This window comes from Dinoponera quadriceps, unplaced genomic scaffold (genome assembly GCF_001313825.1).
Source record: "Dinoponera quadriceps isolate SergipeBrazil2010 unplaced genomic scaffold, ASM131382v1 scaffold71, whole genome shotgun sequence".
Classification (NCBI taxonomy): domain Eukaryota; kingdom Metazoa; phylum Arthropoda; class Insecta; order Hymenoptera; family Formicidae; genus Dinoponera; species Dinoponera quadriceps.
The window spans coordinates 1418384-1429693 of NW_014554274.1; the positions used below are offsets into that span (position 1 = coordinate 1418384).

The 11310-nt window shown below is 44.4% G+C and overlaps 1 protein-coding gene across 1 annotated transcript; it reads right to left on the reverse strand.

Moving 5' to 3' along the window:
* Window positions 1-6668: 6668 nt before the first annotated feature.
* LOC106741179 lies at window positions 6669-10799 on the reverse strand. The gene is made up of 8 exons (XM_014612897.1): window positions 10697-10799; window positions 10194-10320; window positions 9914-10058; window positions 9560-9835; window positions 8524-8689; window positions 7736-8407; window positions 6832-6987; window positions 6669-6724 (listed from the first exon to the last, which is right to left on the reverse strand). Exons 1-8 carry the CDS (start codon window positions 10797-10799, stop codon window positions 6669-6671), a joined length of 1701 nt encoding a protein of 566 aa, XP_014468383.1.
* Between the last annotated feature and the right edge of the window lie 511 nt (window positions 10800-11310).

The window sequence follows — 11310 nt, forward strand, 5'->3', positions numbered from 1 at the left end:
ATAATCGCAAAATTCAAGTAACAGAAATCACGAGAAAAGATAGATTTAAACCGTAAATTGTTTGTTATAATTTTTATGAGACAAAAATATATATCTTGAAGATCGACTGAGTAAAAAATTAAAAAAGAAGATATCGAAAAGATATCGAAACAAAGTGTATCAATTGATATGGGTACGAATATCGAAAGAAAATACCGATACAATAGAATCCGGTATCGAAAGGAAAATATCCATATCAATATTATATCAATAGTTTTACGACATCCCTCAACCGAGAGCGTCTGGTATCGTTCAACGATCTCGCGCGAAGTCTGAAACGGATCTGGAACGTTTATTAAAATTAACGATGAGGAAGAAACGTTTTGTGCGCAAGGTGTGGCGATCTTTCCATCGCCGTGACGGACTGAGCGACAGCGTCTATAAATATTTCACCCGACAGAGCCGTCTTTCGTCGCCTTTCGCGCAACGAGCGAGTCCGAAATAAAAAAAAAAAAAGAAGGAAAAAGCGTCTGGAAAAAACCTCAAAAACGAAGCACACCGAAAAATGCGTGAATCGTCGATGGAAATAAATCGAGACGGGGCGAAAATATTTCAACTGTCACCGCGCGGCGTGATGTTCCGCGTATTGAGACGAATTGACTGCAACGGAGCGGAGACCGTTAGCGCGCGCGGACGATTCGCGCGGCGGCAATATTTATATTTGCGAATATTTCGCGACGGTTTCGCTCGACATTAAGTCGGGATTTTCGCGTTAAACCACCTCGCGTTATACCCGAATCGGCCGCATGAAACGCGTAACCGTAAACGTGCGCGCGCGCAGGCCGTGGGATGAAATCCGCGGGATTAACGGTACCGCCAATTTGCGAAAAAAATTGCTCGACGTGGCGGTTTATCGTCGCGGTAACGGAAAAATCGATCGTGCCGACGTAGCGGCGGCGGCGGCGGCGAGCGCAACGCGCGCGGCAGCCACTTCATTTCGCGAGAATCTACGACGTGCCCGACGAGATGATCCTATACGTAAGAGACAGGGGACGCACCCCTTAGTCAGACTGCCTGTTATCGACAGATCGTGATAAAATAGAGCAGTTCGAGGCGGGCGATTCGCCGGCAAAAAAGCGGCTCGTCGTCCCTCGCGCCCGCACGTACGTGTCCACCTTTTCTCCGGCGTCATCTAATTTCGCGCGATTTATTTTCCCGCCCCGTCACATCCATTTAAGGACGCCAGCCGCCATGAGCGTAGCACGGCGAGATCGAATTTGCGCCCGTGCCACCGACATTACGCGATAACTCCCGCGTAAAAACGTTGTACGGGCGTCCGTCTGAAATAAGTCGCCGTCAAGATGCGCCCTTTCCAAACTCTGCCGAGCTGTGCCGAGCGAACGCCCGAAAGCTGCCTCACCTGTCCCGCTGGAGATAGCGGAACATTGTATTATCGATTTAATTTCGATCACGCTTCCTGTATAAGAAAACATGTTTGCTTGAATTTACCTGACGATGAACACACCAAACGCGTTTCGCTTGAAGAAGACTGAATTTCTAATCATCAGAGCCGAATTTGACTCATAAGAAGCAGATGTTCCGTTTTTTTCGGCCAAGACTCGTTCGATTTGTTTATCGTCAGGTGAATTCAATTGCACTTTTCTTCCGTACGTACAGAAAATTGATTAATTTATTTATTTATTCATTCAATTGACAGGAATAAGACCCTTTGGTGTCTAGAGTTAAGAACGGAGGAAATTATACAAGATTTCCAATATATAGATCGAATTTCATACGAAAAACAGAAAAAAATTTTCTTCCTGTTCTTTTTGAAATCATTCAATTTGATGAGGGGGAGCACCAATCAAGCTACATTTAAAAGAATTTAAATTTAAGAGAATTAAAAAATAGAAGAATTGAAAGAACGCAGAGAGTTATTTAAAAAAATCCAGAATGGAATAGTAGAGTAGTAGAATTGTCCGCCAATATGCAAATTCTATCTATACAATTAAATCTTGCCGCACATTATCCGATATAATACTCATATAAAATGTATTAAACGAACGAATCACTCGGGATGACACATAATAATAATAATAACAATAATAGCATTATTGGTTCCGAACAAACTGATAAGAAGAGTGGTACAATACAAAATTGACAATAATAACATAAAATCTGAGTAATAAGAATGACAATAACATAAAATCTGAATAATATATAATAATATTAATAATATATATAATATATTAATATTAGTGACTCGGGACACGCTACAAGACTATGCATCAGTTTAAATAAGAAACGCCAGAAATAAACAGATATGCTTCTCATGTTCCTTTCAAATGTTCAGTTTCGGGAATTTCAGTTTCGGCGTTGACGCGATCCATGAAATCCGGAAATGGCCGTTGTCCGACGAAATTGTCGGCCGGGCCGTCCGTCACCGTCGCGTAATTTATCTCGAGTCGTGTGTATAGGACTCATCCGACTGTCAATTGCGACTTAAGCGCGGGCGTACGCGCCATCCCGGCGAAGAGGGTCCCGGTGGTATAAATCCCCCGAGAGAGCGGAGCTTTTCGCCCTCTAAGAAGACTGGCCGGATCCTCTCAGCCACGTGCACGCGCGCGGGCGCGCTCGCCGGCGAAACACATTCGCCAAAATACACGACGGCCGTTTCCATGGCTGCCAGAATTTACTGAATACCCCGGCGAGACCATCAGCGACGTCGTAGTCGTTTAATCTGCCGGGGGTTTCCGCCTAGCCCGGCGCGTGCACGAGCAGGGACCGGCGGCCCCCCGTCGTTCCCTCGCCCTTCTCGCGCGCTTACCAGCCGCCCTCCACCATCCTCTCCCCCGTCCCGCACCTTCCCGCCCTACCTTTAGCCTCGGCGGGAGCACAAGCAACCGACCCGGCACCAAAGCCCACCCCGGCGTGTGTGCTTGGCGTAATTAACCCAAGTTACGAGATACGTTTATACACAGCGCGTACACACTGTGCGGCGCGGCGCGCGGCCAGGAAATTACTTCTGGCGGCGTGGACACCCCTTTATCCGCGCGAGCGACAATGGACTTTTTACCGCGGACGCGAAATGGGAATGTTTCTGATTTCGTTCGCGTCGCTGCGTCCACCGAAACGCCTCGTTGATCGAGATTAGACACTCACGCGACCTCGTGCGCGGCGATGTAATCGCGAGGATAAGTTGAAGAGAAAGAGAGAGAGAGAGAGAGAGAGAAAGCTGTTGATGGACTCGTGGAAATTCGTTCGCGGAGCTGAAGTATTAATCTCGTGTCCGTGAAAACCTCCCTTGTCCGGTTAACATTGTTCCTCAACGCGTCCACCGCCGTGCTTTCCACGCGATTTCCATTGATTATTTTAAAGCTCGATTGAGAGGTCTGAATAATAGGTCGAAAAGGTAGGCAAATGCAATTTACGAAGCGTACGTCTGTTAGCTCATGTCGGTAGCCCGCTATTGACATATTGAATTTGTTAGGTGCAATTAGTTATGTTTTACGTGTAACTTAATGAGGTGCAGGAGTATTCTTTCTTTCTCTTTCTTTCTCTTGCGTTAATTTAATGAATAAATAAATAAAAATAAATACAAAAGAAAAGATTCAAGAGGTGCGATACTTCTCTCTCGCGTAGATACAAATCTTAGATACAAATAAAAAAGCACAACTAAATTCGATATATCGAAGGTTCACCATTTCTTTCGCATATAATATTTGGAACAAGCGAGTAAAGAAGTGAGAAAGAAATGAATAAAGAAGAAAGAGATTACAGGTTGCAAGATATTAATCTGAATAATTAATGAATAATTAATCTAAGGAAGAAAATATCCCGCCCATAATTTGCAGCTACTCGTTGTAACCGGACATATCAGAAAGGTATTTTATTAGGTCATACATTCTAAAAGTACATAACAAAAATAATACTATAACTTACCGGTACATCATATACTTTTGGTCGCGTTAGGCAAAGAAAATAGCGCCCAAGTCATAGGATTCAGACAGCCGATCAAACCTGACATTCTCCGTTGCGCTTTTCTATTTATACGCGGTAATCTGTCGCAGGGAGCAATAAATCTTATCGCTCGTTCGCTTTAATTGACGTATTTGCGGTAACATTATGCACCGCCGCTACGGGCGGGCACCTTATAAACAAGTTATAAAGACACCATTAGCCCGTGCGAAGCACGAGTAATTAACCTAAATTACGATCCCTGCACCCGAGGACCCCGGGCGCAATACATAAGCGCGCTCGTTGCCGTAAGAGCGAGTTCGACTGCAAGAAGCGGATTCTCTCGGCCGACAAAGTATATGCATATATACGCGCGTACCCGCCGGCTCATTGCGCGGGCTCAAGAAATGTACATTATCCAACAGCGTAACGCACACCAAGTTACCCCGGGTCTCTCGGTCGGGCAACATAATTCTGCCGGGATAACCGGTGTAGGGCTGCGCGTCCGTGGAATAACGCGTGACGAGTTATCACCCGGGCATGCCAAGGCACGAGCCACAAGCATTCCAGTCACGTATCCGTGAAGTACGAGTGTATGTAAAAAAAAGTCGCGGCGCTCTCGCGTGACATTGATGTCGGACGACCGGAAGCGAATGTCGCGATCTGCGAAATCATACATGTACAAAAGAGTTACACCTGTAACATAAGCATTATTTTATTGGCCGGAGTCGTGGTGTGTGACAGTGCGAGTAACAGAAAATAATATCGAGCGGTGCACACACACACACACACACACACAGTACGCGTCGTAATATCGATATAGTTTCAATAATAATATACGGCTTGATCGTGAATCGAGATCTACGATTTAATATTTAACTCCGATATCGGTTACTTCATATATATGAATTGTCAATAATAATATCTGATACAATAGGACGCATAATTCACGCGCAATATATTCTCCATGTGGGCAATAAAGAAGCGATTATTTTCGGGATGCTTCGCCGCTTCGCTGAGAATTTTCCGAACGATATTATCGATTAAAGTTCTCCCCCGACGCGGAAAACGTCGGTTCGACGATTGCGCCGTTAAGTGTACCATTTATCTTCTTCGTGCCTCAATGCGAAACTTTTGAAATAAAATAGCTTGATAGTCGGCCTCGCCGCGCGTTACATTGGCTTATAAAAGGACACAATTTCTCTTTCTCTCTCTCTCTCTCTCTCTTCCTCTCTCTCTCTTCCTCGACTAGGAGCCTGTCTGCTTCTCGTGGGAAGCCGGGCTCGCCAAAGTTACGACAGGTAATAACAAACTTTCGTATTCTTCCTCCTTGCGACGCAAATGAAACGCTCGAGCGGGCGCGGGTTAATTTATATCAATTACGCCGACTGATATGATTAAAGCCGAAGAGGAGAGCAAAGAGGTGGATTAAGAAGTTATCCCTCATATCGCGTGCTCGATATTTCCTCTCCTCTGTCTCTCTTTTTTTTCTCTTTTTTCTACCAATTACCTTGGGGAAAAAGACTGACNTAGACTGACAACGTGTCCGTCTGACTGGTAATTTCGCTTCTGGGAATTCCCGGCCCCGTATCCTTTCGTTGTTCAATTAGGCGGCGTTCGCACGGAGAAACGTTCCTTAAACATTCAGACACGGGTACAAGGCAATTGTTGCTATGTCGCCAATCAACGATAATACCGATGATATCGCGAGTAATGTAAGGAAAAAAAACAACAACGTAATATCGCGCGGGAGACGCGCGTCGCCCGTGTCGTCTCTCGTTCCGAGGTAAACGAGGCAAAAGAATAAACGGCCAAGATAAAACGAAAGCCCCTCGCGTGTCACGCGCCGAACGGAAACCTAATAAGAATTTCTCAAGTAATTAAAAAGCTCGTAAAGCACCGCAGGCTATTATCGTCCATTAGCTGGTAATCACGGCGCGATCGCGCACAAGTCACAATGTCTCGCTCGCAGAGCGAGCGGCCGAGCGAGAAGGGAGTGAGTGAGAAGTAGGTTTTTAACGGAACTGTTTTTATTAAAGCTGAGTGCTCCGCCTCCCCCTGCCCTCCGTCTGCACGAGGAGAGTGCAAGAGATTTCTCTTCCTTTCTATCTTTTCTATCTTCCTCTGCCCGGTCTTGTTTCCCGCGCGGCCGAAGTAAGCGGCTTTACTCGCGCTCGGCGCTCTCTCTCTCTCTCTCTCCCCGAGCGAAATTGTGGCGGTCGAAATTGCGTGTCTCGGTGTGCGCATAAAGGGGACCGAAACTCACGCGGCGGCAGGTACATAATCGCGACTCGGTGAGCAGGCATTTATTTAATACATGCCGCGAGAAGTTGTCGCGCAGTTGATACGCCCGCCGCGGATGCGCCCGCTCACAGGATCGCGTATTAGCCGTTTAACCCGCCGCAAGAGTCCGAAATTACTTCGGAACTGCCGGGGACATTGTTAGCTCCACGGCTGCATAAACATGATCCGCTTTTTCGTTCGCGTACGTAATAACGCGGCGCTCTTGGAGACGGTGCCTCGAGTGACTCGGCGACGGAAAGTTCGAGCCACTAGTTCGGCGACTGCATCAATTTAAAATACTTTCTCACTCGCGTAATCGTGATAGAAATAATATATTCTGTTATGTAACTTAATTGATTTGTGATACGTAGAACGTCGTGATATCATCGTTGATTAAGAAAACTCAACGTTACGTGGTCTCTCTCCCTTCCTTCTTTTCTTCCGTTTCCTCAAAACAGAGTGAAGTTGCTTTTCGGCTTCTTCGCGAAATCATTAAAGTGAAATACTGTGAGCGAAAAAGTCGAGAATTAGAAAGTCGAGAATTAGAAGTCTTGAAATTTAGATGTAATTGAGGAAGAATTGAATAGCAGAAAACGAAAGAGAGTTTCATACTTGACATCTTGTCGTCGGGCTGCTTTTTATCGTCCTGCTGCAAAGGCTTTGTAGGTGGGGCGGTCGGCGCTTCTCCCTCGAAACGTATGGGCGACACGTTGGAGATGGGAGATAACCGATAATTGCATAGAGATCCGTCGTATAATGACATGGAACCTGCGAGACACGGTGGAATTTGTCGTACACGAGATTATCTCTGATCTCATGCAAATATTAATAATTATATCAGACAAATATTAATGACTGTGTTAAATACATCAGATATTTGTACTCATGTAGCTAATATAACATAAAATAAGTAGGACAATAAACGAAGAAGGAGCCTTACTTATTTATGTAAAAAATGTCTAAAAGTATACTTTGAGGATCGTATTTTGAATTTTAGCTGATTCGAAAAGAAACAGATGAGAAAAGTAGAGAATCGGAAAATTAAAATCAAAGATTCCATACATATCGATGCAGCTGCCAATTTGGCTAATGTATGAATATAGTTTTAAAGTTTCGGAGAAAAGAACCGTTTTCTCCCAATTTATCACTGCACTTTTTTGGCTTCTTATCTTCTTTACTTAAAAAGTAAATGTGACAGATTTTAACCGAATACACGTGAATTGTTTCAAACGAAATTTTGTACATTTGGAACAGAAACCGAAGAAATCCGCGGAAAAATGGGGAAAAAACTGATTTCTCCTCGAAACTTTAAAGCTATACGTACACGGGGGAAATATTCTAGTAAAAATTACCACAAAACTTTGTAATATTGGGCCATATCAAAATTACAATTGCAATTACGATACATGTTGTAATCGTTAGTGATGTACTTTACAGTATACATCAGTAAAGATTACAACACACATAATAATTCACAGTATAGTGTATAAGAAATATAATGAACCAAGTGAATTACAACCTTTCGCGAAGTCCTGGTCGAAGGAGCTTAGGTTGCTCTCGCAGAACTCGTAATGCGGCGGCGAAAATATATTGCTCGTCGCGCCGCTCGGGCGACGTGCCAGGTTTGGCAGCAGGGGTACGTTGTAGTGCACCGTTTCTACTTTTCTAATTTTCGGGACCGACGTCGACGATTTGAGCAACTCTGCGTTATCGTTTTGGGCAACGATCGATGGCCGAAGGACATTTATCCTATTGCTACTACTTCCCTCACTGTTTTTCCTTTGAAGTCGCATTCTTTTCGCTTCAATTTCGTCCTGTGTACTCGTGGCGGCACTATGCTTGAGCAGGCTCCCCTTTGTGCGGGGACTTGTCTGCGTTTTCGCGGACTGCTGCGACTGCTGACTGGTCTCTTCGTCCCGATGGATCTCCTTCATTTCTACGTCATTGTCCGCTGAAGCTGTTCTTTCGACCGCGTCCGTCTCGACATCCGCCGGCGCTGCCGAAGCAGCAGGCGTGTTCGTCTTTTCGGGAACGGCGGGTGTTTTCGGATCATGGCTCTCCGTCTGGACGACGGTATATTCGGGGTCCTTCTCGTGTACCGACTCCACGTTTATTTCCTCGGGCGACATTATGGTGGACTCGGTTATACATAGTTCTTCCAGAGCCATGGTATTGATGGACACGTTATCTAAAAATCGAAATACAATGCACTGGAATCCTCTTGGGTTCCATTTAGAGAGAGAAAGAGAGAAAGAGTGAGAGAGAGGGGGGGGGGGAGAAAGAGACTAAAGTATTTGTTTTCACCGTCAAAATTTTCGGCTTGTAGCCATTGGTGCTGAACTCTTATATGCGTTTGAGGCGTACGAACGTACATTTGCTGGTACGGTATGTTGATTTTCGGTGGTGCCATCTCTAACATCTGCTTCCGAAGTCTCCTCTGATCTTCCTGCCTCTTGTGTTGCGCTTGTATCTGTGAAGGTCAGAAGATCGCGTCACTCGCGTCGTTGGAGAATTAACCCGAGTCGAAATTTTTAATTTTACATTATGTCTTCAAAAGGAAGAAAACGGAAATAAGTTCCTATTTATATTTGTAGTATCAAAAGAATATAATAAATACTCCTTGGTTTATTAAAAAAAAATGTTTACGTTATATTAACTATATGAGTACAAATATCTGATGTATCTAATGCAGCCATTAATATCCTTCTTTAATACTACAAGTGAGAGTTAAGACCTCCACAGTCTAAATTTTAGTTCTACACTAAGTCGTCAAAAGTAGAGAAAACGGCAATAACTTCTCCATTTGTAGCATCAAAGAAACATAATAGAAGACTTTTGAAGATTTAATGTAGAACTAAATTAGACTTAAAGGAGGATTAAAATTTCAACTCGAGAACTCTTAGAATTAACTACTTAGAATAAGATTAGAATAAGCTACATTCCGGTCTAATGGGTCGCTGAACTCTTTTGGTTTTTCCGGCTTTCACACGACGTATTATTTTTTTTCTTGAAAAATATTAGACGTCCGTTACAACGAACGTACATTATCTTTTTCTTAAATCGCACTTGCGAAAGCATTTGGGAATTATTTCCGAAAATATACTTTTTTTTATAATAATAAGTTTAGTTTAAATCCAAATCACAAACATTTATTCAGACTCTGTATTTACGATTCCCACATTACAAGCTTAAAACTACTAATTAGAATAAAAATGACAAGGCAACAAAGTCGAACGGTCTCACTGACCGGATTGTGGTGAATTACAGACTTGAAGGTAAATGTGGCTAGCTAGAATTAAGAATAGAACGGCGAAAGAACAACTCGATTGTGACCAGATACCTCCATCTCGAGCGATTGTAACTCCTTTCTGTGGTGATTTACGTTCCCCCTCAGTCTCGTCAACCTCTCCTCCAATTTCAATCGTTCCGCCATGAAGTAGACGAACTCAATTATCTTGCAGCGCATACGGACCCAATTGATACGTTGTCTCTGCTGAATAATCGTCACCATCTCCGTCTTCTTGTAAGTCATCACCATATGCTCGATTTGCAGCTTCCTCAGGCTGATCTTGGCCGCGTTTCTGGCTTTCGCCAGCGGAAATTCCTCGTACATAGCCTGTGCATATAATATACAGTTATTCCGATTATTTCGTCGAATATCAAAGTCTCGCGAGTACACAATATCGCTACTGACGTGATAAGCATCCGACGTGTTCTTGTAGTCGGCGATGATGTCTTGATACTCTTGCGCCCTCAGCTCCATCAATTTATACTGATCGTCGATATTCGCTCTCATAGCCTCCACCTTGTTCGTCGTCTCGCTGTTGCTTATATGCAATCTACATATGCAAAACAACGAAATTCCAATATGCGTATCAAAGGAGAAATCCGATAAAAAAAAAGGAAGTATAAAATATTCGGTATAAAGGTATAAAAAAGTAGGCAGCTGTAGACGATGATTTTGGACACCGTACCTCGTTAAGCTCTCGTTCAATCTCACATTGATTTTCTGCATTTGCGCCACCTGCTCCTTGAGCTGCTTCCTCCTGCTGATTTCGTTGCGTATCTTGGTCCTCATCCTCGCTATCGCCAACGAGTTAACTGGAAACCACCGGCGATAGTTTTACAGTAAACCACGAAACGAGGAGGCAGGTTTTAACGTTCGATAAGCAAGGATATCTGCGATCGCACGAGACTCGTGCGAGTAATATCGCGCGTATATCGTAAGAGGAGTTAATTTCGCTCTCTCTCTCTCTCTCTCTCGTTAGATGGTGCGTCACACGTACGAAGTACTTGCATTACGGTATATTACGACACGGTGGGCATTTGTATCACCGTGACCTATTTCACGGTGAGACGCGTTTATAGATACTTCAAGTTCCCCTTATATGTGAAAATTCCATTCCCTTCGCCGTGCCGAGTCTCACGTTTTGAGTTACATTGTTACGCACAGTAGTGCACCCGCTTTTCACTTTACCTGCTAACTTTTCCCTGCATGCCCTAATTTCCATCTTCAAGCAGGTCTCCAGTACGTTCATGAATTGGGGATCACCGTGACACGCCTGATTATCCGCATCCATCGTTTCTCCCAGCGGAAAGTTGGCCCGGTGTTGCGACATGACTGTATCTCTTTCTCAAAGCGTCGCCATTACCGGTTCTGAAGTTCGCCGCGATCGAACGGACTGTTGCTCGCGCTGTGATTGGACGATCGGTGAACCCGATCGCGCCACCGTCGCGTTTAGATACAGTCGTGTCGCAACGTGTCGCCGGACCAACATTCTGTCGGGAGAAACGACGGACGCGGATAATCAGGCACGACGATCCCCAATTCGCGAAAGAATCGGAGATTCGCTTGAAGATGGAAATATCGCGGGGCGCAGAGAGAAACTCGAAGGTAAAACGAAAAGCGCAGGTGCGAACGCGCTACTCAAATTTCGTTCGAGTCAACTAAATGGGTTTTTCAGTGCAGTGCGGACTTTTCGTTCGAGAAATATTCTGTAATTGTTCATCGCCGAAAAGTAAAAAGCGAGCTTAATCGAGCACTTGGTAATCGTCGCTTAGCTACAGTGGTATGTGTGTGTGTGTGTGTGT